The sequence below is a fragment of the Streptopelia decaocto genome, assembly GCF_964273445.1.
Source record: "Streptopelia decaocto genome assembly, chromosome: Z".
NCBI classification, from domain to species: Eukaryota; Metazoa; Chordata; class Aves; order Columbiformes; family Columbidae; genus Streptopelia; species Streptopelia decaocto.
Window position 1 is genome coordinate 71,163,790 of NC_138657.1, and position 26,338 is coordinate 71,190,127.

The 26,338-nt window shown below is 56.1% G+C and overlaps 4 protein-coding genes across 10 annotated transcripts in view; 1 reads left to right on the forward strand and 3 right to left on the reverse strand.

Annotated features, from left to right (window-relative positions):
* The window catches only part of TLN1 (talin 1), a 37,377-nt gene extending 30,129 nt beyond the window's left edge, over window positions 1-7,248 (reverse strand). For all 3 annotated transcript variants that reach the window (XM_082074077.1, XM_082074076.1, XM_082074075.1), the window contains exons 1-2: window positions 7,141-7,248; window positions 1,199-1,362 (exon numbers count right to left, since the gene is read on the reverse strand). In XM_082074077.1, the coding sequence (XP_081930203.1) occupies window positions 1,199-1,328 (130 nt within the window). In that variant the 5' untranslated portion in view covers window positions 1,329-1,362; window positions 7,141-7,248. The remainder of the gene's footprint in view (window positions 1-1,198; window positions 1,363-7,140) is intronic.
* Window positions 7,249-7,335: 87 nt separating this feature from the next.
* CREB3 (cAMP responsive element binding protein 3) lies at window positions 7,336-15,063 on the forward strand. 5 transcript variants are annotated; one of them, XM_082074080.1, is made up of 11 exons: window positions 7,336-7,355; window positions 8,304-8,753; window positions 9,445-9,582; window positions 9,664-9,928; window positions 10,134-10,246; window positions 10,451-10,543; window positions 11,116-11,222; window positions 12,648-12,716; window positions 12,871-12,955; window positions 13,089-13,170; window positions 13,555-15,063. In XM_082074080.1, exons 3-11 carry the CDS (start codon window positions 9,445-9,447, stop codon window positions 13,917-13,919), a joined length of 1,317 nt encoding a protein of 438 aa, XP_081930206.1. In that variant the 5' UTR covers window positions 7,336-7,355; window positions 8,304-8,753; the 3' UTR covers window positions 13,920-15,063. The 5 variants fall into 5 exon arrangements, with proteins under 5 accessions (XP_081930206.1, XP_081930205.1, XP_081930208.1 ...); XM_082074079.1 differs by lacking the exon at window positions 7,336-7,355 and adding an exon at window positions 7,621-7,714; XM_082074082.1 differs by lacking the exon at window positions 7,336-7,355 and adding an exon at window positions 7,630-7,714 and having other exon boundaries at window positions 8,308-8,753; window positions 9,372-9,582.
* A 2,904-nt stretch (window positions 15,064-17,967) lies between these two features.
* LOC309451659 (avidin-like) lies at window positions 17,968-19,719 on the reverse strand. The gene is made up of 4 exons (XM_082075581.1): window positions 19,623-19,719; window positions 18,892-19,102; window positions 18,653-18,785; window positions 17,968-18,201 (listed from the first exon to the last, which is right to left on the reverse strand). Exons 1-4 carry the CDS (start codon window positions 19,686-19,688, stop codon window positions 18,168-18,170), a joined length of 444 nt encoding a protein of 147 aa, XP_081931707.1. The 5' UTR covers window positions 19,689-19,719; the 3' UTR covers window positions 17,968-18,167.
* A 1,948-nt stretch (window positions 19,720-21,667) lies between these two features.
* LOC309451657 (avidin-like) lies at window positions 21,668-23,399 on the reverse strand. Its single transcript, XM_082075579.1, has 4 exons — window positions 23,304-23,399; window positions 22,566-22,779; window positions 22,058-22,178; window positions 21,668-21,790 (listed from the first exon to the last, which is right to left on the reverse strand). The coding sequence occupies exons 1-4, from the start codon at window positions 23,373-23,375 to the stop codon at window positions 21,691-21,693; spliced, it is 507 nt and encodes a 168-aa protein (XP_081931705.1). The 5' UTR covers window positions 23,376-23,399; the 3' UTR covers window positions 21,668-21,690.
* Between the last annotated feature and the right edge of the window lie 2,939 nt (window positions 23,400-26,338).

Here is a 26,338-nt window from a genome sequence, read left to right on the forward strand (position 1 = left end):
AAAGCACTGAAAACTGAGCAGCTTGCTCCAGATCCACAGCTTGGGCGGGGAGAAGCACTTCCTGAAACAGAGCAAAAGCAGAGCTGGAAACCTACCCGAAGGTGACAAAAACCCAGGGCACCCCAAAAAGGGACCCCCGAGTGCTACTGGGCAAAGAGAAACAAAAGCTGCAAGGAACTGATAGGCAAAAAAACGCAGTGAGTGACTGAAAAGGAACTCGGGAGTAAGCAGTTCCCTTCAAGGCTTTCCCCTTGCCTTGTTTTTTTATAAACAGGCTGGCTCACACCCAAGAGTAGGAAATGCAAAGCTCCTTCCAACACCACCACAGCCCTGCATCCACACAAACATCCAGTCCCTCTCTGAAACTGAAAGTCGTGGTCGGACAGACCGCTGGCTACCCGGGCACGGCGTGAGAAGGCATTTCCTTCCATCCTCCCAGAATCTGCTGCTCCCAGATGTCGCTGCACTCCCCCTCCTCTTCCCACGACTCCTGACCTCCTGTTTGCTGCCTCTCCCCTGTGGCACAGATGCTTTTGTGGGGGGCAGGGATCCAGTACAGCCCCTGAGATGATGTCCCAGAGCTCCAGCCCCACCATCCACGATAAGGTCAGGCCACTTCCACGTGGGCCTGAGTCATATCATAAGCTCATGAGCCATAAACTTAACTTTGAGCCTGGCAGCAGCAGGGAGATATTAGAGCTGAGAAGACTTAGCAAGGTAATGAAGCACCAGTGTGGGTCTGTCAGAGAGCTGCTCTTGCAGGACAGACCTGATAGATGACTATATATCCCCCAAGAAAGGAAAAATTAACTTATATGGTTTATCAATGCTTGCTACAACCGCTGCAGCTGTTTAAATCCACCTAGACCTGGCTAGAGGTGATGGCTGCAAGTAGGAGAGAGGAGCAGCGACAGAAAGGGCAGGAGGCTCAAATTGCATTATGAGTGTTTCACTTCCAAATGTGGTTTTCTACCTTCAAAACCCCAAAATTCCTTCTGGAGTGTCAAGGAGGGAGCCCTAGGAGCTCAGCCCCATGCCTCAGCAGACAGAAGGAAGTAGACTTTGCTCCCCCCACCCACCACTGCTCTGGGAAAGACCAGACAGGCAGAGAGACAGTAGAGGGAAGGGAGACTGGTGAAATGCCAGAAGCTAAGCCAGGGTGGCTCTGGTACGGGAGGCAGCTCCACTGTGGACTTACGCTGTCCCATCTGGGCCTCGGGCACCCGCTCGCGGATCATCCGGCAGGCATCGTACACCATGGTGGAGGGCTCAAACTGCATCGTCTTCACCACATTGCCGATGCTAATCTTCAGCGAGAGTGCAACCATGGTGGCGGCTGGGCTGTCCCCACTCCTGCGTCACCTGCCAGAGGAGACACACGGGTTAGCTCTGACTGCAGGCACCTCTGGCATGCAGGGTCACTCTTCCTCCCCTCTGGCAGCACCTCTGCTCCCCAAAAGCTGGGGTATGGCTTCTAGCAGCAAGTAAGGGCTGCACGCTGCCCTGGTCCCAACTTCCAGCGCCGTGCTGATCCCAGGGTCTCTGGCCAGCATTGGGACCCTTATCTCCTCCTCCTGAGGTGCCAAATTTTGCTTGCCCATGGGAGTGACAGTAGCTGGTACCCAGCGGAGATGCTGCCAGCTCGGAGGAAACAAGTGTGTGGGAGCACACGAGATAAGCTTGGAGAGCGCAACAGAAGGGGTTATAATTAAACTTGCCATGACACAGAAGCCACAAGAGGAAAACCAAGCTTTGACCCGAAGCTGGCAAGGTCTGCTCTGGCTATCAGGGCCCCCCACATTGTCAGCGGATGGTGCTGAGCCAGCACAGCCCAGGCACTGATGGATCCAGAGGGATGGAAAAGCCCGGAGCTGCTTGGGGAGATGAGATAAGGGCACCAGGCACTGAACTTGCCCGTTAAAAATAATTACCTAGGGAAAGTACCACTCACACCAAGCGAGTGCTCACAGATCAAGGTCTATGGCAACAGCTACTGCACAAACCCAAGGATGGGGAAACTGCGCACAGGATGATGCACATGAGGGCAAGGGACCAGCCACTGCAGGTGTCACTACAAGGGCAACTGAGAGATGCACCCTGCCATCTGAAACAGGCCCCAAGCCTGGTCCAGCTTGAAGGATCAACGTCAAGCTTGAAAGACTGCATAGATCAGCTTCAAAGCAGGCACCCCTCAACAGGGCTCCAATACACCAGGTTTAGTAACACCTAATTAGAACTGTGATATCTTTGTAGCAGAGTAAAATCAGAAAGAAGTCACAGAAGTAAAAGGAGGTTGCAAATAAGCGCCCTGCTTGCCTGACACAGCTTGCAGGGCTTGTCAGACCCCTTTTCCTTTGGGTTTACACACTGTGCAGCAGCTTTCAGTGCCTTCCCAGGTTGCCACATGCCTTGGGGTCTCTGCGTTGGGTCTTTCTCCCCATCCTTCTCAGTATCCCTGGTTCCCAGCTGGCCCCAACCCAACACTTCCCAGCAGTGACACCCCTTTTCCTCTCCCCAAGAGCAGGCTCACGGGGAAGGAGTCCTCTGCTCTGCCTCACCCCAGGCTGCCTTGTCCTTAAACCCCAGCTGGTGGGAGGATGCAAGAGCAACGGCGGGTTGCACCATATCTGCTTATTCTCTTTTAGATTGATTTTCTCCTACCAGGCCTCCTATTATGGCTGTCAGTGAAAGGTTGCTGGCCACGTGCACCCTCAGCCCAGCCCAGGGAGGTTCTTGGCCAAGGTTTGCTGGCAGCCTCCCTTGCCTGTTGTGCACCGCAGTGGCACACGTCGATCCTGTGTGCCCCTGCCTGAAGCTGCCAGCTCTGATCCACCGCAGAAGCGGCTACACCTGGGCGGGCTGCTCCCAACCACAGACCCAAGTGAGCTAGTGGTAGGATCTGAGATAGATAAAGCAGGCTCCTACATCTGATTTTGGCCAGGAGAGAGTCAGAGGGCAGGGGTCCTGCTCCTGCAGAGCCATAAAGCCATGTTGGTGGTGCAGGGAGGGAGGCAGGGATGGAGGAGCGTGCCGCCTCCGCCAGCACATGGAGTGGCTCCAGCTCTGCATTCCTGAGCCGTTCGGCAATGTTTCTGCGGAGGCCCGCGGCCCCCACTGCCTCTGCTGACGAGGAATGAAATGCATTTCGGGTCCGGAGCGAGGGAGCCCGGCGGCAGCGGGAAGGGGGAGGCGGAGGTGGCCGCCTGTGCCATTGCCATCCAGCCAGAAGCCCTAGCAAAGCTGTGGAGCCAAAGGGATGAGGAACACCCTGCTGTAGAAGGGGCTTTCTGGATATTTCACAGGAAGGGCAGGCGGCTGCGGTCACCAGGCCATCTTCTTTATATCTAAAAATATTCTTGAGTTGAGCATAAAGCTGCTTTCCGTCCCTTTGCAGGAAAAGGAGAACACGCCACTGTCAGGACAAGGTCAGAGACCATGGAGGAAGGGGAGGGGAGGACACCGGACAGCAGAGAGGAACCAAGAGGAGCCAGGCTATGGTCTGCCATTTCTGCAGCCTCCTTCTGCCCTCCCAAAGCCACCCGAGAGCAGTCCCTGCACCAGAGGCTCCCCTTAGGATATCCTTCATGGGGACCACCGTGCTTTTCAAGACCCCACAGGAGGATGACTGACTGCTCAAGCCTTCCTGCTCTTACAAAAACAACACAGCTTGGTAGGGAAGGTGCTCACAATATCAAGCAAGTCCTCTGAGGGAAGGGAGACAGTTCATTTTAATTCCCATAGTCTAGGGAAACAGTTCTGGCTCCAGCAGCTGAATTTTGCTGACATCAATGTCTAAAGTAGAAATGCTCTCTGCTGCCTAAGAAGTACACCTCCTCAAACCCTGGAGAGATTTGTCAGCAAACACGACAATTAATCACACCGGGTTTGCAAATCTGCTGCCTCCTGCAAGGGCACCAACGCAGACCTCTCCCCTCTGGGTACCACATGGAGGAGGAAAAGCCGACTAGACATAAGGGATGAGACAGCGTGGGAGCCCAGTGCTGCAAACCAGAAAAATAAAGGAAAAGGACAGCGAAATTCAAGCTGTCCCTGTGGAAATAAAAACCAAAAAAACAAAACAAAAAAACCCAAACAAAACAAGTTGTGATGAACACACACCAAATTTCTGTGCTGGCTCATCTCCAGAGCAAGCAAACCCATTCTCAATCGGTTGTTGGTATGCGAGGGCAGATAAGGCACTGGAGCAGTGAGCTGGCAGTCAGATTAACGCACTTCTGCATTTTATACCAAGCTGCGTGCAACTCTTTGAGACACCAGCACGCTCCTGAGCCAATCGATCGCAAAATGAGGGGCAGGGGATTTTGATGGGGTGCCACCCAACCCAGGAGCTGTCCTGGCTTCCTCCATCCCACCCCACACTAGGTGAGCAAAACCATTGTGGTGATGGAGCTCTCCAGGCTCTGCTTAAAGGCAGGGTCAGGCAGGGATGGTTGTGGGCACCGTGTCCTTGCTGGGACCACTGAGAGCAAGTTTTCCGTCACGTGATGTAACTGCTATATTTGCATCGGCACTGCGAGAACGGTTACAGAGGAGGTTTTATATCTTAAAAAAAAAAAAGAAAAAAAAAGAAAAAAAAACTGATAGCAGGCTGCTGGCACACTCATAATGAGTTTCCAGAACAAGCTGCAAATCTTCAAATGTAACAATTTTGCCTTTTTTAATGTGCCCTTTCTAAGGGAGACTATGGATTAGGTTTAGGTTTGGTGCGTTGTGTTTCTTTTTTATGGTAATGCCTAATTTCACTTGGGAAAGGCCCCACTCCTGACCACCCCCAGGCTGGAAGCTGGCTGCAGGAAGCTTTATCAGCTGCAAATTGCCTCACTGTGGGGTTTTCCACAGGCTGTGTGTCTGGCCAGCACAGCCACCAGCACAGCCGGGCAGGTACCAGGCCAGCATCTGCACAACAGCATGATGAACCAGGGCACAAATTAACACAGTAAGAAGGCAGACCTGGCTCTAGCCAGGTTTTCCAGTATGGGATCAGTACACACAGCCACGGCAGGCACTGGGGCATGGGTGGCTGAGCCCCGTGCCAATGGGAAGGCTGAGCCAACAGCCCCAGCCCGGGATGGTGCTGAGTGCTGCTGAGCTGATTCAGCCCAGTTCCTCTTTCCCAGCTGTGCATCCGCATTGCACAGTAAAACGGCTTCTTCCAGCTGGGGCTGAGCTTGTTCTTGGGGAACACAGCAAACCACGAGGCCAGCCCCGGCCCCACAGCACCCCTACGACCACCCAGCTGCTACCCACAGCTGGGGTGGGAGCATCCTCCGGCCTTGCTTGGTGTGGGAAACCAGCAGGCGACGGGTAGCGGGGCTGGGGGATCACAGGCCGCATTCTGCCTGCAAGCTCACCCACGCTGAGGTGAAGCAGCTCTGGCCGTTAATCACCAGTGTTTCCCCACGCATGTCTGCTCCTGACAGGCATCACCGCATCTCCAAAGGTGGGGGGCAAAAATGGTGGCAACCCCAGACTGCACATTGCCAAGGCAGGACAAGGGCAGGAGGACAGGACACCTGGCTGGTGACTCCACCTGTAGCCTCTCCTGCGTTCTTCGTGAGGCAGCCCTCCAGCACAGCACCCCAAAAGTGCTGCTTGGGAGCAGTGGGTGCTACCATGGCCTCTAGATACCAGCAGGTGACCTGAACTGGGCACCCACGCTTGCCAGGGCAAGTGACTCTCCCGCTGCTGAACCACTAGCCAGGCAGAAACGGGAAAGTGAAAGGAGAACAGAGCCAGGTTTTGGGGGGCATCTCTGTCCAGCAGTCAACAAGGTTCAACTCCAAAAAGGAGGGTGCCCCACAGGATGCTGTTTCCTCCTCCCCAGCCTTGTTGCTTCTCAAAATCTTCCAGGATGTGACACATTAGTATGCGCTAAGCTCCCACCACTGCCGTTTGGTGAGCAAGCAACATCCATGGCCAGTGGTCCCCATGAACCATCACCTGCTCATGTAGCACTAGGGAGTTTCACCCCATGGTCTACAGGGGGGGTTTTGGACCCTTCCCTGGGCAACTTGTGGGCTTTGGCAAAGCTAAAGATCCCAAAACTATGTCCCCTCCCCTTCTCAGCAGCGAGGCGCAGGGAGAGAGGAGAAGGGAGTAAACAATTATTGCTACCAAATATGGGTCTAACAGCCAGCGATGAAGCCACGGCAGAAGCATGTAGACATCCTGCCGGCAGATTCAAAGGGCTGGGGAGCTCACGGGGGTGCGGGCAGGATCTGGCAGGGAACGGGCAGAGGATGGGGCAGGGCTTCCCTTGCCCAGTTAGGTGCTGCAGCCAGGGCACGGTGGTGACCCACACTCTTGCCAATGGGGGTCAGTCCTGCCCCACAGCACAGACCCCAGCTCCACATGTCCCACCCCAGTGCCTCATCCTCGGGGGCCACGACCAGCTGCCTGTCCCGGGATGATCAGCGGGAGCTGCCTGCTTGAGCTGCCCCGGCTTCACTGCAGCCATGGCGAGCATGTCCTCTGGCGTCCCCACCCAAAACCGCACCACGGGCCAGAGACACCCTTCCCACTCACTTCCCCCCAGTACAGGCAGGGTGGGCAGGGGGACACCATCGCCCCCGTGCCAAGCCGGTACCGAAGTTCGTCCCCCCACCCCGGTTCGAGGAGTGGTAGCCACAGCCTCTCCCACTTGGTCCCCGGGGGCCCCTGGGGTGCGGATGCTGGCCAGGGCCTGGCAAACAGAGATTTTGGGCCAAGGCCTAGGGTGGCTATTTCGGGGCAGGGCAAGGACAGGCCCACGGTTAACGGGGCCCGGCACCGCCCGCCCGTGCCTGACCGCGCTGCCCCGGCTCCCGATGGCGTCAGTGCCCGGTGCCGCCAGCCCCGGGGCGCGGCCCAGAGCCCGGTCAAGCCGTGACCGACTCCCGGAAGCCCCCGGGGTCACCGCAGCCCGGGCCAGAAGCCCCGGTAGAAGCACGGAGGCTCCGGTAACCGGAAAGCTACTCCCCCCCGCACCCCCGGTAACCGGGACGGGGGGGCTCCTCCCGGACATCCGTTTCCGGTAGCCCCCCGGGAGCCAGGGCGCTGCCAGTCATGAAGACCCCGTGTCCCAGCGCCCCCTCCCTGGCTACCGGGACCCCGTGTCTCCCCTGTCCCCCGTCCCCGTACCTTGCGCGGGCAGGAGCAGCGCGGCGGCCCCGCCGAGGCTGAGCAGAGCGGGGCGGCACCGCCCGCTTCCCGCCCCGCCGCCCCCCGCCGCGCATGCGCCGGGGCAGCGGGCGCCGCCGGGCGGCACGGCACGACACGGCACGGTGTCCCGGAGCTGCGCTCCGCCCGGTTCCGCCCCGCGCCCCGGCCTCAAGCCCGGGGCTACGCGTCTCTCGGTACTCTCGCAGCCCCACCCTGCGCCCCGGGGCTGGGCACAGCTCCGCGCCCGCACCCCGGGGCCGCGCTCTGCCCGGGGCCGCGCTCTGCCCGCTGCTCGCACCCTGGCGCCTCCGGGCCCCCGCACGCCCGGGTCACTCCCGACCCCTCCGCCCCCCCCTCACCCCGCTCCCGGCCGCCGCGTGCCCCCGCCCCGTCGCGCGCTCCCGCCACCGACGCGGCACCGGCCAATGGGCACCGGGCGCCGCCGCGTCACCCCGGTAGGGGCGGGGCTGCCCAGCGCGCGGGACCTGCCGGGAGGCGGGTGACGTCACCGCTGGTGCCGTGGAAGCGGCGTGGCCGGGCGTGTCGCGCGGAGGTGAGGACGGGCCGGGGGCTTCGGGACCGGCTGCTCTGGGACCGCCGCCTTCGCCCCACAGGCTCTGCTGGGCAAGGAGCGAGCTGCCCCGGGGCGGCGCGGCGCTGACAGCCCGCCGGTGGGGCGCCCGGGGCCGCGGCCCTGCCCCGGCGCTGCCAGGCCTTGGGCTGTGCTGCCCGGCGGGGTCCGCTGGCTGCCGCTGTGCCCCAGGCCGGCGCCGCGCTTGCAGCCCCATGGCTGGGTCTGTGAGAGGTGCTTGGGGTCCCTCGGGTGGGTGTCCGGGCTGGGGAGCGGCTCCTCTCCCGCCTGCTGCCGTCCCCTCCTCAGCCTTCCCTCTCCAGCCCAGCGCCCGTTCCTTGCACCGACAGTCCCCAGTGTCCGTGGCGCTGCCCGGGCCCTGCCCAGCTCCGCTTCTCCTCCTTGCTCTGTGCCTGCCGCTGGCCGTGCCCCCTGGCAGGACAGCCCCGCACACCAGCTTCCAGCTCCCGGTGGCTGGGGTCTGCCCTGGCTGCCTATTTTTGGGTGGTTTTGGGTTTGTGGTTTTTCTTTTTTTTTTTTTCTAATTTTATTTGAATGTGACACCTGCTAGCTAGATGTGAAAGGTTAACAGAGCGAATGGGGAGACGTGAAGGTCCTGACTGACAGCAGTACTTTGGTTCAGGCATCACAAACATGCAGGTGACCCTGGTACCAAACCTGCCGTGGCCCTGCAAACCCTGAGAACCCCACGAGGCAGCATCTTCTCAGGCACCAAGGAGTCAGGGCCATGTCTTATCAGGAGATAACAGCACCGGCCCGAGCTGGGACTAGACAAAAATAAAACTGCCCCAGCTGCACGCTCGCACAAACAACAAGGCTGAGTTTGAAGACGAGGCTGTTGCTTCACGCTATAAATGCCTGTGGCCTCACCGAGCCCGCCAAGCTCAGTGGTTCGACAGTGAGCTGCACTGCGGTGAACTCCCCTGGGGCAGGGGACCCTCTCAAAGTCACTGCTCGAGGCTGACCGACCCTTCACCTGGCATCTGATATCCACAGCGAGGTAAGTGGCATTTTATATTCAACCTAAAAGTATATTGTATGCTATTAACAGTTATATAGATAGATATAGCTATAGCTTTATTGTAAGTGTAGTGAATAGTGGAGTGTTTGAGTGCTGCCTGAATGATTGTTTAAATAATCACTTAAATAATTGTTTAATTAGCATTGAATTATTTCTTAAGCACCATTTGATTACCATTTCATTTTCATTCAGTTGTTGATTAATTATAATTTGATCATTGTTTAATCACTAATAAAACCCTTCTAGTTAACCTTTTAGTTAGCGATGACTTCTCTTAGTAACTTGCCTGTGGCAGGAGGCAGGTCCTAGTGGCTGCATGCTGGGGGTACAACACCTTTGGGTTTCAATGGAACAGAAGGATCTTGCATGCTTTCCATGGCATAAGGTCTGCGGCCCTTCCACTTTCCTTCTCCTCACTGAAGCTTCTGCATTCTGGGTGGAGCATGGATCCTGTGGCTGGGTCCCAATAGTCTGGTGGGGAAACTGGTGTGGTGGGGCCACCAGTGCTGGTACAACAGCCTTGCTGGGTAGATACTCGTGGGCTGGTTGTTGCTGCAGGGTCCTGGCAGCTGTTGCACATGGAGGCTTTGTCTGCAGGGACTGAGGGACATCTCAAAGGAGTGTTGGTTTCTGCCCCGGAGCCTGTGCTCACTTTGGGTGTCCTGCTCAGATGTCGTGCCCAGAGGAGCTGTCTGCCCTGGCAGATGAGGACCTGCTTGAATTCCTCCTGAAGGATGATGCTCCCTGCCTTGAAATCCCAGGGGAGGAAGATGGTCTGCTGGAAGACTGGGGCCTGCCAGAGCCTGAGGTGAGTTCTTTGGGAGGAATCACTGTTGGGTTGTGGTTCAGGAGGTTTGGGTCCCTGCTGAGCAAAATATTTTTTCCACAGCTGCTGGACAAGGAGATGGATGACTTCATCAGCTCACTGCTGAGCCCCTTTGAAGATGAACCAGTCACACTGCAGGGTTGTACGACTGACAGTAGTGTTTACGAGGATCAGCAGCTGTCCCATACCTCCAGCGGTGACTTTGCTGACAGCCCTCGGAGTTCAGACATTGTGCAGGTTGATCACAACTATTCCCTCCATCAGGACTGGCCTGTGCTGGAAAGTGTGAGGTCTGAAATGGCAGAAGGAGATGTTTCCATTGACCTTGGTAAGTGGTGTGCATGGGCTCTCTCTGTCCTGGGTACAGGCAGAAAAGTAGTCCCACGGTGGAGTTTTTTGGGTGGTTGCCAGGCAGTGATGGAGAGATCTTAATTTAGTGTCTTTCTGCCACTGTAAAATTGTGATTTCATGGTACTCAAAGCTGACTGGTCAGGTGCTGCTTCACTGAGGCCCATGATCCTTTCCTTCCCCAGGGCCATGGACAGATTTGGAAGGCTCAGACAAGGCGCTGGAACAGAGCTCTGATTTCCTCACTACTGTTGCTGTGGATGCCAAACCCCAGCTTGTGCCTGAAGCCATTGTGCAGGTACTGACTGCCACGCGTGTGGGCCCCAGCCTTTGCTCTGCTCACATCTCCTCTCCTGGCTTGTCTCTTCTGGGGCATATCTCTGAAGAAGCATGATGCTGATTTGGGAGCGTTGGTCCTGGTCCTGTGTGCTTGTCCTCTCTGCTCTGAGGTGGACTCACTTTATTTTGCATTCTAAGCAGGTGTATTTTTGTTGTTTTCTAGTCTGACTTCCCAGAGCTGGTACTGACAGAGGAGGAGAAGCAGCTCCTGGAGAAAGAAGGTGTTTCATTACCAACCTGTCTACCACTAACCAAAGTGAGTCCTTGCTATAGCCTGTAACTGCCAAACAGGCTTGGACCACTTGAATGCTTCAACCAGAGTCAAGGTTTGAAAATACAGGATAGTGCCTTGATGAGAGCATTGGTGCCCAAGTGCTGTGTTGAAAGCAGGGTGTGGCAGGGTTTGATGTCTTTTTTCTCCTTTCAGGGCTTGGGGGACTCCTTATGCACAGCAGCCTCTGCTTTGCTAGTTGGGTGGATACAGAGAGCAGTGAGATCTGGCTGCTGTCAGTCTCACTACTCACGACTGCTTGCAGGAGGCAGTTACACCACAAATGCCTCCAGCTGTTTTTTTCCCCACTTGCTCAGTGGCTTATGAGCTGCATGCTTTTCATTTCCCTTAGGTTTACCTCACTTCTCTATACCAGGGAAGTTGCTGGCTGCAGCAGCAGACCAGGGTTTGCCTTGCAGCTCCTGCAGTTTGTTCAGCGCTGTGGGAGAGACAGAGGACAAAAGCACGTGGGTCGAACACAGAAATGTACACAGGATTTGTGAGGGCTGGATTGCCAGTGCCCTAGGGTTGCTGCTAATGAGAAATGATCCTTGCAGACTGAAGAGCGGCTTCTGAAGAAAGTACGTCGGAAGATCCGGAACAAGCAATCAGCCCAGAATAGTCGTCGCAGGAAAAAGATCTACGTGGATGGCCTGGAAAACCGGTATGGGTACACAACAGTGTCACCCGACACTGGGGACACAGAAAGATTCTGTTAGGGATCTTTGGAAGAATGATGAAGGCACTAAATTGTAGTTTCAATTTAGGTTTAATGTTCTTTACATACTATGGTTAGAATAGCACAACATTTCTACAAGCAGAATTAATGTAGTGCAATCTATTAGCAGTGTAATACAGAATTTATAGAATCATTTTGATTGGAAAAGACCTTGAAGATCATCAAGTCCAACCATTAACCTAGTAATGTCAAGTCTGTTTCTAAACCATGTCCCTGTGACTTGTAATTCCTAATCACCTAGATCCTAATAAAACTTAGTTTATCATTTCTAATCACCTGGACCCTCTACTGATGAAGTCACATCTTAATACATGGTTTGCTGTATCAACATAATGATCATAATCCAGACTCAAATATTATATAAAGGAATATGAGTTACTCCCTCAGTCATGGGAGGAAGCTGATGATGGTGGAGTTGTCCCTGGCTGGGGGGGTCCTGGGTCTCACTGTCCAGCAGCAGTTATGGTCCAAGTTTCCCCTTAGGACTTGTAACTGCTTGATTTTATGGACAGTGCTCTGTGTGCTGTTACGCTTCCCTGCTCTGTGACAGGGTCGTCAACAACACCGGGCTGGCCGGGTGCCTAGGACCTTCAAGGCTGGTAAGGAAGGGAGTAACCGGCCTGGCGCCCAGGAACCTTGAGGCTGGTAGGGAGGGGAGGAAGAAATCTGTTTGGTTTGTCTACTTGGTGCACAGGACCTTCAGGGCCTGATAATGAGGGGAAGGGAATGATTATGTGATGTGCTTGATCACAGAGAATGGTGCTCTCCTGATGAAAGGGTGTTAGTTGTGCTAACGACATTACCAGGTGTCAGGAGCAGAGGGCAGTTGGTCACAAGCAGCTGTGCTGTGCTGCTGCTGGAGTCTTGCCAACCCTGGGGAGAAAGTGAGCCTGACTGTAGGGCAGCAGCTCTCCTCAAGGGGCTCAGAAGCTTGAAGCATAGCCTGCCCTGCTCTCTTAGGCTTGGAGATGGCCCAGAGCTTGCTTTGTTCAAGCCAGGTGTTGGCCTACAAAGTCCAGCGTATTCTCCAGGTCAGGCTATGTTGCAGTACAGCCTGATGTTGTGGATCTGCAGAGCTGGTGTGTCACTGGGAGTGAGCATCCTTAGGGATTAGCCTGGTGCTTCTCTGGGGGACTGGGCAGGGCTCATCTTTCCCCAAACCTGGTGTGAGATATTACTCTCTGGGCTTTGCTCCAGGTGGTGCCAGGTAGACTCCAGGAGCAATTCTCTCTACCTCAGCCACCCAGAGGTGGTGGCTGATTACCTGAGGAGAGACTCTGGTGAAGTCCCTGCTGTTGGCTAACAAAATCTCTTTGTTCTTTCCCTGTGCTGTTCATCTTTCCTGGGAAGGGTGGCAGCCTGCACAGCTCAGAACCACAGGCTGGAGAAGAAGGTGCAGCTGCTGCAGGAGCAGAACATGTGAGTTCTCATTGTTGGGTGTGACAGGAGATGTGGGGAACGCTGTTCCTTTTCTTGGGATTGTGGCCTGTCCAGGGCTGCAAAGGGGGAGGAGAAGAACATGCAGGACTTGATTCAGCCACTGTATTAATTGGTGTTGCCTGCTCTCATGCAGGTCACTGCTCAGGCAGTTGCGGAAACTGCAGGCCTTGGTGATCCAGTCCACCACCAAAACTGCCACAGCAAAAAGCTGCACCATGGTGAGTGGCTTCAGGCCCAGTGTCTGGGAAGGGGTCTCTACTGTACTTAGAAGTTTGGGAGAGAGGCATTTATTGAGGCTGGTGATGCTATCCATGTCCTTTGCTGAGGTCTTTGCTGTTCTCCTGTTTCCAGGTTCTGGTTCTGTCCTTCTGCTTCATTCTCTCCCCCAACATCTGCTCATTGGGCGGCAGAGAGCCACAGCCAGAGCTCAGAGGTGAGTGCCCGGGGGCTGAGACGTGGCTCCAGGTGATGTGCTGCCCTCTGAGGCACAGCACCTTCCTCGGAGACAGCCTGAATTCTGGATGGGGGCCTCCAACCCAGCAGCCCCTTGTCAGGGGTCACCACTAGGTTTGGCTTTGCTGTCTCGACCCAGCTCTGGACTCTTCCTCAGCCCTGTTGCAGGGGCAATAGCAGAAACTGGAGGGATCTAGTCCCTTTTGATTACCAAGCTGTGCAGCATTCCTCTCCCCATCTCACCTGGGAGAAGGCAGCTGTGGCTGAACAGTGTGTTCCTCTCTATGGGCTCTGTAATGGCCTGTGCTCAGAGCAGGATGGCGAGAGGTTGGCAATGACAGGCCTGGCTCTACCTCTCTTGCAGTGCTGTCCCGGCAGATCCGCGAGTTCCCGAACCAGGCAGCACCTGAAGTGCAGGAGAAGGCTGCGTTACAGGGGCTCATTCCAGAGCCTGAGGACCCCTCGTTGTTGGGCAGCCTCAGTCAGTCATGGGAAGAGGAGCAGAGCCCACCTGACCCGGATCTCAGATCTTCTTTCTACAGCAACTCGTCTTCTGATCCTCCAGCAACAGCGGGCTCAGAGCTGGGCCCTCCCCAGTCCCAGGAGCAGCTCTCCCAGAGCGACTCTTTGCAGGCAGCGATGCTGGTGGCCTGGAAAGCCAAGAGGCAGGAGTGGATGGAAGGTGCTGCCAGAGTTGTCATCCAGCAGCACCATGCCAATGAGATGTGACCCCCGCCACCTCCTGCCTCTCAGGGTGACTCCAGCCACCCTGCCAGGCAGGACAAACAGCTGCGTTAGCAGATAATCTATCAAAGCAGATTCTTCTGAATACTCTCCTGATCGGTGGCAGCTCAGAGGGTTTACTAGGGAGGAATTGTTTTAGGGTTGGCCTATTCTGATGCTCTGTATGTCTATAGCATGACTCTATCTGAGATTGGGTAGGAAACGCTGGGAGCTTTGCAATGGATGCTGATGTGGCCTGCAGCCTGGGGCTGCAGAGAGGGGATGTGGCATGAAAGCTGAAGGCAGATGGGCCTGAGGTGCCTGTGCTTCATCTGGCTGGATGCAGTTGGTGATGGAGACTGCTGCCCTGCTTCTTCCCTGCCCAGGTTGAGGTGAACAGGCTGCATCCCACACTTCTTGCTGCCTCTGGTGGCTGCAAGCGTCTGTCCCTTGTTCCCTTCCTTGTAATCCTGCAGTGTTGCATGATTCCTATATGTGAGATAGTGAGTTGACCTTCAGTGTCCTCACAGGGAGTGATCCTGCCATTGCGACAGACCCTGCATGTCGCCTGTTCCTGCTAGCTTTTGAGCCACAGGCACAGCTCCTGGCCTGGCTAGAGAAGGTAATGTGGAGTCCTTCCCAAGCCGTGTGTGTTCTTCCCCATCTATAGGAGCTGGGCTTTTCATCTCCCACAGCCCTGGGAGCAGGACTTCTGGGCCTGAGGGAGAAGGTGTGCATGAGATGGGACTGCTGAGGGGCTGTGGAGCGGAGAGCAGCAGAGCTGCTTGCCCTTGTGAAGGCTTTCTTGGCCACGGGACAGTTTAAAAGCTGTGTCCTCGTGTGCCTGGCCTTTGCTGCCCTGCCCAGTGATGTGGTCACCTGGCTCTGGTTGCTCCCCGGGGCTGAGCAGGGACACTTTGAGCTGGTGAGCGGTGCCTTTCCTGGAGTGCAACTTAGTGGTACCTGTTGATCATCCCTCCTTGTCCTACTTCAGGACATTTCATAGAATCTTACAAAATAGTCTGGCTTGGAAGGGACCTTTAAAGATAATCTAGTCCAACCCCCATGTGATGAGCAGGCACTTCTTCAGCTAGATCAGGATAATAATGATTTCCTTATTAATAACATGTAAATAAATATTAATGCTGTGTGACTGTGTCCTCTGGTTGTTGTGGTGAGGGGCTGGGAGTGTTGTGGAAGGAAGCAAAGGGAGGCTGGTGGATGATCACTCTCACAGCCTAGCGAAGGGGAACATGCGCTGCCTTCCTGTGGCTGTGGCCGTGCACAGGGGCTTGTTAAGGAACAGTGCAAGTTTGTGGGGCAGTTGCTCTGCTCTCGCCACCTTTCAAGGGTGTGAAAACACTCTTGAACCGCTTTTGGGGGCGAGTGGATGTTGTGAGCACGCAGCACCCATGTGTGACCTGCATGTACCCGAGCCCCCGGCGCAGCGGAAACGAGCAGCTTCCCCCAGAGGAAGCAAGAGGAGTCAGTGTCTGCCCCCACCTCTGCTTTCGTAACGGGGAGCTGCACAATCGCAGGAAGTGGAGCAGAGCCAGGGTGGTGCAACAGCCCCGTCCCCTTGGCCAGGGGCAGCTGGGAGGGACTTGCATGCAGGGTGGTTGCTAAACCAGGGCTGGTTTGTGATCACTGGGTCTGTGGGAGGCTCAGACAGAGCCTGAGCTCAGGCTGCAGAATGCAGTGTGGAGTTTGGGGGCATGAGGGCCCAGCGAGGAGGTGGGTGCAGGCATCACTGTGCTTGCAATCCACTCGGGGAGCAGAGGGTACTTGTACAGGTGAATGAAATATAAAATTGAAGGTTGTGTCTCTGCTCGGGGAGGGGAGACAGGCACGGGGGTGGCTCACCCATGGGACCTGTCTCAGGACAGGTAACAGCACACTTGAAACAGGAGCAGGGGCAGATCTGCCGTGCCTGGGCCAGGCAGCCCATGAGCATCCCAGGGGAAACACTGGACCCTTCCCCAGGAGCTGTGTGTGGTGTGAAGGTCTAGGACTGTGTCCTCACTTCAGTTTCATTTTTTGCAGTGCAAGGCTAGGGTGTGTAATGCCACTGATATCAGTTGGAGTCCCTGGCCCAGCACTAATTGATGTTGTATAAGTCATCTGAAATAAAACGTGGTGTTGCCAGAAAAGCAGGGAGTAGCTACCAGAGCTGGTGTTTGGCCAGGGGTAGTGGAGGCAGCACTATGCTCTGCAGTGGCTGGGCTTTCTTGGCCAAGTGTCAGGAGGAGAGATAGCTCTGGGGTAACAATCAGGGTGAGTGCAGCGGGTTCCTCATCAAACGCAGCTGAACACATGTTCCTGCTGGGAGTTTTGAGGATGGCTGCTCTGTGGTCTCAGCCCCTGTTGGCTCAGGGCTGCTGTTTTTCATTGCTTTCTGTGTTCTTGTGCTAGTCCCATGGTGATCAGCTCTGAATTGGTGAGAGGAAGGAAGCTCAGCCTGGGCCTTACACCTTGGGTTAGAGGGCAGCCATGATAAAAATGCCTGGAATAAGTCCTTTGGCCGAGGAGACTTGCACCTTGTTTCCATCAGGAAGCGGAACAAGAAGAGCCTGGTATTCCTTTCACCCTCGCTGCAAACCATCCATGACGTCTTTCCCTTGCATGCTGCAGGGATCGCAGCGCAGGCTGTGTGGGTATCGGTGATGTCTGCACGCACACACAGCCCTGCACTCTGGCTTAGGTGGGTGTTATGGTCTCTGCTCGCCCTCCCTGCTGCGCTGCCTCAGCCATTCCCAAGGTCGACCTGTATCCTGCACATGTTGCAGCAGGTGCCTGTGTCAGCATCATGGGAACACACTGACAGACCAGAAACGTGAGCCTTTCAGGGCAAAATATTCTGCTCAGCCCTCAGCAGGTCGCATACGGGTGTTGCCACATGGAAACTCTCTCTGTTTTGTTTGGTGACTCCACCAGTGTTGATAATGCCATCTCCTTTCCATGGTAGTAACATATTGGAAGTTACGAAAGCATGAAATGAAATTTGCCTCCTGTTGCTGGCGAGGGCCTGGGGTCTGTGGCCAGGACAAAACACGTCCTGCTCATGGCTTTAAAGAGATCAGGTTTTGCCTTTTCTTAAAGGAACCAGGGTTTCTCAGAGAGGTGGGAATTTCAGTCGGTAGCAGAAGACAGGCATACCCTCATTTTCAAGGGAAACCCAAATCCCACAGTCAGCATCTGTCCTATTTTTATCCACTAGCACCAGCTGCTGGTTATTGGTGGAAACAGAAAAACTAGCAGAAATCTGAGCACTTGGTTAAAAAAGCAGCAGGAAATACAGCAGGGGAGTCACCATGTTCCCCCAGTTCTCAAAACTTGGCACCTTAGCCCTGGGACTACTGAACCCCCAAAGGAACTGGTCATGTCAGGGCTGCTTTGGCAAAGTGTCTGAGGCAGGAACTGGAGAGGCTGGGCTGGAATGCCTCAAAAAAAACCAGCTGTTGCCAGATGTGTGTCTCCTCTCTTCCCTTTCCCTGGCCACATGCTGTATAGCAGGGGCTTGGCTGGAGACCCCCGTGTGTGTATTGCTCTGGGGACACAGCTGTCTTGGGACAGGCCATTTGGGAGCTTTCCCCACCCCTGGGTGGGTTGGCAGCTGGCCACCGCAGTGCATCCGCCGGGGCTGGGAATGGGAGGCTGCCGGCTCTGCAAAAGCTATTTGCAGCTGCCCCACGTATTCGGGTCCCCAAGAAGCTTCCTCTGCTCTGCTCACACAGGGAGAGCTCTGCCTGGAGCCTACCCTGCAGCCCTGGGACATGCTGTCCTAGTGAGGCTGTGCATCATCCTGCTGCCTGGTCACAGCCCAGCCTCCCCACACCCCTGGGGATATTTGGGGGGGACCCTGAGGGACAAGTTACTCACAGGACAGCAGCAGGTTTGCAGGTGCAGCACTGCTCTACGCTGTCAGGGAGGGGACATGGGATAGCTCCTATGCCCAGGGACCCTCCTGCCCTTGGTGATGCTGCATGAAGCCTCTCCAGGAGGGTGACTGTGAAGCAAGACAAACCCAGTGGGTTTAAGGTAGGGCAGAAACCAGAGCCAAGCTCTGCATCCCTACAGTAACCTTTTATTTTGTACCAGGTGCCCAGCCTTCTTCCTGGGTGGAACTTGCCTGGGAAAGCATCAACCTGTGGGCTGAGCATTGCTGAAATGCAGCATGTCGGTGTGGGCAGAGTCTGGCTGGGAAAACCACCATCTCCTCGCAGTCCTGCGCCTCCTGGATTTTCCTGCTTGCTGTTATTTTATTCGGGTGAAAATGCTGGTGCCAATCCTGCAGGAAATGTGAAATAGGGATCATTCACCCAGCCAGGCTCCCCTACATTGTGCTGTTGTGTACAGAGGGGAAACCCAAGGTGGGGGCACCATGTCCTCCTCTGCCTCGCTGGGTGCTGAGTGCGATGCCCAGGGCACCAGCATGCTGTGGTAGAGGCTGCACTGGGTGCTGGCATTATGTCCTGCTCTCTTGCTGCTGCGTGCAAGGAGAGTGCCTGGGGAATTTGGCTGGGGCCAGATCCTGTTGTGGAGTCACCCACCCTGAGGCACACCCGGGATGCAGGAGCTGGCCAAGTCACAGGGATGCTCCTTAGCACCTGCTCATCACCAGTGACAAACCCATTTCACCTTCCTGGTCCCACCGTCCCTCATCCCACAGGATTTCTCCCCTCTCCAGCTCCAGGGTGCAGGAAAGTTTGGCACAGAGGTGGCTGGGACCTGGTTCTCACCGGGTGGCTTTCCAGTCCTCGGTGGGGCTGTCAGCCGCCTCTCGCATGAGCCACACGGCATGCAGGGTCTCCTCCCCATTGGTGCTCACATAACACTGGCCCAGGAAGGCAGTAGTCCGTGCTGCCTCCGAATCTGGAAGGGTCCAAGGGGATCATGAGCCAGGATGGAGAGATACAAAGCCACCCCTCTGGGTCCCACTGGCATCCCTGTTGCAGGGCCAAAGTCCCCTCCTGCCTACCTGGGAGCCGCCAGTGCACGGTGAAGGAGAAGGTGGGCTGTGGCACCAGTCCCGTGTCCTGCTGGGACCCCTCCAGCGGTGAGGTGAGGATTTGGGGGTCACTGGCCGCAGACCCCGGCAGGTAGGAACCGGAGAATCTACCGTCCTTGCTGAGGATGAACACGACCATCCGGCAGCCGGTGTCACTCCGCCAGGACCCAGAGAGGAGGCACTACAAGGCCAGCACTGTGGCTTGGGCTGCTCCACGAGGTGTAGGAGGCACCCTGCTCCTGCCCCACCACCCTGGCTCTTCCCGGGCATGGGGAATGTGGTGCAGACTCTGGGCAAAGCTGGTGCAACCAGCATCGCCGTCTTGACCGGAGCATTGCACCTGGTGCACTGATTGCCTTCTGCCCATCTGCTGTTTGCTGCTGCTGTCCAGAGGAGAGCAGGTCCCCGCCCAGTGCTAAAGCAGAGGGTGCGCTGCTTTCCCAGCACGCTTGGTGGGAAATGTGGTTTCTTTGGAGCATGGCTTTGTTTCTGGTTGGATTCCCACAGCGAGAAGCATCCTTGCAGGAATGTTCCCTCCCTCCCAGCCCCTCCGTGGCTTCCCTCAGCACTGCATTAGTGCTGGTCCCACCAGTACCAGCATCCCAGTGCTAGCTCCCTGCTGGGCACTACAGCCCCAGCAGCAGGCTTTGGGGTCTAGCAGGGTGCCTGTACAACATCCACATCACCACCCATCCCCATACCTTCCTCTCCGCAGGGGTGACACACACTGCCAGGGCGAGGACCAGGGCAAAGGCACCAATCCCCATGGCCACAGGGCTGTGAAGCACACAGCACAGCTGCCTCTCGACCCTAAACCCCAGCCCCCTTTATAGGGCTGTAACTGGAGCCCCGCAGGCACGGGGCTGGCAGCCGTGGGGTGGGTGGCCAGGTGGCAGGGTGCCCAGGACAGGCGAGGCGAGGAGGTCTGGGTGACCTCGGCAGTGCTGGAGGAATGTGGGGATGAGCACGGCTGTGGGGAGAGGTGGGGACTTGGGCCATTTTTAAGGCCTTTATAGCAGCATGGAAAACATTAACTGTCTTCCTCGTGATTTTGACTCCAGTGCATGCAGGCTGGGAATTATTACCTGTTCAAACATTTAAGAGCTCCCTGCTTTACTGGTGCTACTGCCTGACCAGGGTGTCACCTACTTGGTGCCATGGCATCCCTGGCAGCGGCTGCAGCACTGCATGGGACGGGAGGCTCTCCCTGCCTCCTACTTTAGCAGCAATAACGTTTCCCCAGAATCTTCTGGGTACCAGCTGCTCATTTTGCTGGTTTTGTTTTTAGAGGAGTTAGAGGAAGAAGTGACCACAGGGAGGCACTGGTGCCCAAGCAAACGTGTTTGCTGAACGCCCAGCATGCTGACCAGCTTTGTATTTGCACCTCTTATGTTTGCTGCTCCTAGGGGCTTTGGATGTACAAAATAGAGTGTGCGCTGTCCCTGAATCCCTGAGCTGCCTCTCTGCTCGCTGCAGTGCGTGGAGCAGGCATGGTGCTGTGGGCAACTGAAAATTAAGGTGGGATTCAGCTGCATAAACACATGCCGTCCCCAGGACAGCAGTGTCCAGGGCACCGAATAGCAGCAGGGTTGCGATGCAGGTACTGCGGGTGGTGGAGTCCCACCCGGCGGTCACACCGCTCAGTGCCCAGCACACCCCAGGACCCTGCTGCTGCTGCGCAGCTCTCCCTATGGTCTGGATGGCTCCAAAGGCTGTTGCAAGTGGAAACCACCCTCTCCTAACATATACTCTTCACTGTCACTTTTTATACAGTCCCAAACTCACTGGCTTATCACAACGGCCTGAGAAATCCCCCCTCAGGGCAATTGCCCTGGATTCCATACTCCATCCTTTCAGCCTGACACCAGCCCCTGCCTTTCCGCACTGCTTGGCAGGGACAAGCCGCCCTGTTTGAGGTGCCAGGGAGGTGGCAGCCACTGCTCCACATCACACATGACGCTGTGCACTGACCTTGCTGGGGATGAACCAGGCTGGACAGACTGTACCAGTCGTGTGCTGGTGGTCCTGGCCCTGGGTTATATTTGTAACGCTTCTTCAAGAGGCTTCATCTTCACCGATGGACCTGCCAAAAACCCTACACTGGAAGAGCTGACTAAGCTTGGCAGGTGTCCACAAAGGCAGATAGAGTGGCACTGCCAAAATGCAGCAGCACTGAATGGTAAAATCCCTGCTTCTAATGCAGGAGGATGAGATGGGATGGGGCAGGGGCTTTAACTGTGCTCACTTCAGGTGCCATGTTGTGCAAAGGAAGCAGTTTACTGACATCTCAGGTCTACCAATGCCATTACCTCCATCACCCAGCCCTATGGAGCATGGAGTCCTGGGGTTGGAAATGTGTCTGGTGGGGATGGATATGAAGGTGCTGCAAGGAAGTTGGCTGGATTTGGGATGCTGACACCACCTCTGCTGCTGGCAGGCAGGCAGGGAGTGGTGGCTCGGGGTGGAAGTTTGGGTTAGGATGAGGTGGGGAATGAGCCCAGGGAGCTAGATGAGAGGGATCAAAGGGCATCCAGACGTCCCTGGGAAAGGACAGCGGTGGCCAGCAGATAGCAGTGAGCCCTCCCCTCTGCAGGAGGACCCATGGGGACAGAAGCCACCTCAGCGGGGAAGTGAGGGCAGAATTTTAAAAAAAGATGACCAGACCAGAACTGACATGATTTTTAATTTTGGTTTGGTTTTTTTTTTTTTTAATGTGAGAGACTGATTTTACTTCCCTTGGTGGGGCCAGTGTGTAGCTGGAGGGTGCTGTCATGGGGTGGGTGAAGCTGCATCCTCACAGGATTGTGACAAGCTCAGCAGGGTCTTTCCTTTCGGGGTGCGTTTGCGTATGAAGACGTTTCTGCCTACCCTGCAGAAAGCAGAGAGATCCCATAGGACAATCCACAGACAGAGCCCACTCAGGGGTGTCCCTAAATGCCCCCCAACTCACCCCAAGAAGCTGCCAGATGCCCCTAGCCAGGGCAAGCCCCTAGCCAGGAGGCATTGGCAACCCCACTGCAAACCTATGCTGTGGGGTTCCCAGGGGTGCTCCCCTCACCCAGGTGGGTGCTTGTCCTCAGGGGTCCTGGGGAGGGCCCCTCTGTGGGGCCACTGACCCCAGTGTCCCCCCCACTACCTAGTGGCTTTCCAGTCCTCCTCGAGGGACCCGACGGGTTCACGCAGCAGCCACATGGTGGTCAGCGTCTCCTTTCCACCCCTGTCCACGAAGCACTGCCCCGCGAAGGCAGTGGTGGCGTCTGGGGGAAGCATTTGGTGGAGGTTCGATGGGGATGACACCTCTGCTCACCAGCTGATTCCCCCTCCCCAAGGACCTGCCCTTCCCCAGCATCTCCCTCAGGGGACCCAGGCTCTGCAGCACCGCATCCCCATGCCCAAATGGGGTCTGGACCCACCACGGTCACCTTGTGCTGCCCAGCAGGGGTGTATGTAGAGACTCTGGGTGCAGAGGGGCTGACTCCTGCAAGTCCAACATTGCCCGCGCTGGGCAAGCACCCCTGCTTTCCTCTGCTTAGCTGCACCTAAGCATAACCCAGTAGACTTTCCAGCAGAGGAAAAGTCATGCTGGCTGTCCAGGTGGCTCCCATTGCCCCCATGGTGTTGACCCAGGGTGTACCAGCACTTACTGGAGAACTTGTCCCAGCGCACGGTGAAGGCAAAAGTGGGCCAGACCCCATCAGTGGGCTGCTGCTGGGCACCCTTCAGTGGGGAGGTGTGGGCGCAGCCGCCGGTGAGGGTGACCCGCGTCAGGTATTTCCCCTGGAAGTCCCCGTTGTCCCTCACTGCTGAAATCTCCATCAGCGAGTCCTGCTCATTCCTCCACAGCCCACTGAGCTGACACTGAAAGGACAAGGCCCAGAACATGGTACAGAGGTGAGTCCCATCCCTCCCACTGCCCAGGTACAACTGCAGGACATGGCTCTCCCTGTCCCCAGTTTGGGGTGGTGCTCCCCCAGGTGCTGCTGGCTGCAGAGTGGATGGTGCAGCAAGGCACATCCCAGCCTGTCAATACGTATGGTGCTCCTGGGCACAGACCCTGCAGGAGGGGGTGCCCTGTGCACTGTACCCCTGGGTACAGACCTCATGGGAGGGGATGCCCCATGAATGGTGCCCCTGAGCACAGACTCCATGGGAGGGGATGCTCTGGGCATCGTCTCCCTGTGGGAGCAAAGCTTTGTTGAGATGGTGACTGGCTGGGTGAGGGTCACTCAGAGATACCTTCCCCATTGTCTGGAGAAGGTACTTGCAAAGCTTTCCTGCTTGTCCCAGCTTAAAATGACATTTAATAGAGACCACCCCCTGGCTGCCCATGCTGCCTTCCAGTGCCATGTCTGCCACATCCCCACCACCAACTGTCCCCATACCTTCCTCTCTGCAGGGGTGACGCATGTTACCAGGGCCAGGACAAGGACCAGGGTGAAAGCACTGCTCCCCATGGCTATGGAGCTGTGAAGTGTCCACCACGGTTCCCTCCCAGCTCTGTGCCCTGCCTGGCCTCCTTTATAGGGCTGTAACTGGAGTCCTGTGGGCACAGCAGGTGCCAGGCTAGCAGCCGTGAGGGGGGTGGTCAGGTGGCAGGGCGCCCAGAATAAGTGAGGTGAGGAGGTCTGTGTGACCTGGGCAGTGCTGCAGGAATGTGGGGATGAGCATGACTGTTGAGAGAGGTAGGGTAGCAGGGATGATTTGCACATCCACTATCCAAGAGGCCCTGCCAGCCCATTTTTTGCTCTGTGACAGAACCTTTGGGGTCAGCACAGCCTGGCACTGTCCTGCTGCCACCATCCCTGTGCTGCCATCCAAACACAATGCTGCAGCAAGCACAGCCTGACCAGCTTTTCTCTGCTGTGCTGAAGGGTGGTGTGTCTGCCCATGGGAGTTCATCCTCATGCCGGTCTCCTCCTGCACTGCAAGTTTCTTCTGTTGTTTCTAAGCTGTTTTTTCTCCTGGCTGTGCTGGGCTTTCACTGGCTCTAGGAGCTGTGACTGTTACTGCAGGGGGAGCTCTTGGACACCCTGGAATTAATCCCTCTTCACAGTGCAGAAGGGCTTTTCTGGAAGATACGTAGGTATTAAAATTTGCTTATCCCCATGGGAGGGGATGCCCTGTGCATGGTGCATGATGCTTTGAGCCTGGGCAGGGTACAGCTCCGTGTCAGAGCCCAGCCTGAACCATTCCAAGGGGTCATTAATGGTTCAAGACTATATGAAGGATGGGAAGGTGAATAGGGGTCCTAAGACCACCTGGCTCTTGCACAGGGACATGACATAGCTACCTCCTCCAAGATATATCTCCAGTCAGGTGAACATGTCACTGCTGATGCTTCAGGGGAAGACAGAACTGGCACCTGGCTGTGTCCAGATCAGAAGGGATCTCTCTGGCCCCTGCCCTGCACAGAGGATGAGCATCTGCTTGAAGAATCCAGCAGACACACATCTGCCTCAGGGTTGAAGACACCAGAAGGAACACTCTCCTCTTTCCAGAGAGTAGGATGTGGCGATGCCCGTGTGCAAATTGCACTTCATCTTTAATTAGAAAATTATAGTATCTGCCTTCAGCTCCCATCCCAAGGACTTAGTCCAAAAGCCCTTGGGGTCCCACTGCCGCTCTCCCTTGCTTGCTGCCCAGCTGGCTCCCAGCACCCACCTTCAGAGCTCAATGTTCCCCACACGGTCTCCATAGAATCATAGAATGTCCTGAGTTTGAATGGACCCACAAGGATCATCAACTCCGACTCCTGTCCCTGCATATGACAACCCCACAGTTCACACCATGTGTCTGAGAGTGTTGTCCAGTCTCTTCTTGAACACTGTCAGGCTTGGGGCCGTGACACCTCCCTGGGGAGCCTGTTCCAGTGTCCAGCACCCTCTGGGTGGAGAACCTTTTCCTAATGTCCCCTGGCACATCTTCCTGTCATTCCCTTGGATTCTATCCCTGGTCACCAGAGAGAAGAGATCTGTGTCTGCCCCTTCTCCTCCCCTTGTGATGAAGCTGTAGCTGTGACGAGGTCTGCCCTCAGTCTCCTCTTCTCCGGGCTGAACAAACCAAGTGACTTGAAGCACTCCTGGCATGGCTTAGTTGCTCCTCATATCCATGGATGTAGCCCCACCACAGAGCAGTGGTGGAGAAGTCCTCTGCAATGCTGCTCTGCCCAGGACTCACCATTGGCTTTCCAGTTATCTTTGAGGCTGTCAGCCTCCTCTGTGTGATTCATGTGGTCCTCAGTATTATCTTCCTGTCCTTGTCCATGGAGCACTGGCCACTGGAGGCAGTGGTGGAATCTGCAGGGGGTGGGACTTGGGAGAGTGCGCTGGTATGGGACTTTCCCTCTCAGGCAAACAGCTTTCCCGTTTGTGAGTGGGAAAGGCTGCTTGTGCATGGGTGATATTTCACTCCTCAGCCTCCCATCCTGCTGGGACTGGGGACATGACAATAGACAGGAGCCAGCTACATAGGGAGTGGGGGGTGAGCCCAGCTGAGCCTGCTACCGGCTCTGCATCACCTCATCCTTGGTAGGACCTGCCTGGAGAAGAGCCAGAAGTGGGGACCAGGACAGTGCCATCAGCCATGCAGGTCTGGTGTTGGGGATGGGGTAGGACTGGGGACACCATAGGAGTGCAGAGGACCACGAAGGACACCACAAGGAGGGCTGAAGAGCTCTGAGGACACTGCAGAGATGGAGGAGCGTTTGGGAAACCAAAGGGGAAGACAGGGGATCAGCAAGGACACTGCAGGAGCAGGCAGAAGTGCATCAGTGACAGCACAGAGAGGGCAGGGGAGGCCTGGGGACATAGCAGGGAGGTAAGGAGAACATTTGTGACACCACAGGGAGGGTAGCGGAGCTCTGGGGACACAATGGGGAAGCTGGGAAAGGAGAAACACCTGAAAAGCTCCAGTTGAGGGTGAAGCCAAAGGTGGGCTGGCTGTTCTGGATCGTGTGATACTGGGACCCTAGTGTCATGACACAAGGAACTTGTCTGAGGTGTCTCTCATGGTCATGTGGTAGGAGCCAGTGAAGTTCCCTTATCCATTCACATCCTTGATGGTCATGTTGGAACCCGGGTCATTGATCCAGTGCCCGGTCAGCATACGCTGGAGCAGAGAGGACTCGGTGCCACAGCACAGCCTGGTCAGGACAGCAGGAGGAGGGATGCCTGGCAGCTGCAGAGGGGAAGCTGGACAAGCCACAGGTCCCCCATCCACTCAGGGGGACCGACAAGTATGATGAGCTCAGTTGTGGGTTGGGGAGGCAGATTGCACCTGGGAGGGTGCCCCGGCTCCCATCCAGCCCCAGGAGGAGCTGGGGACCTGGCCAAGGAGCTTCTCCACCCTCCCAGATGACGACCCATGCTTGGCAAGGCTGCAGCCAGAGCTGGGCCAAGGATAGAGGCAGAGGACCAGA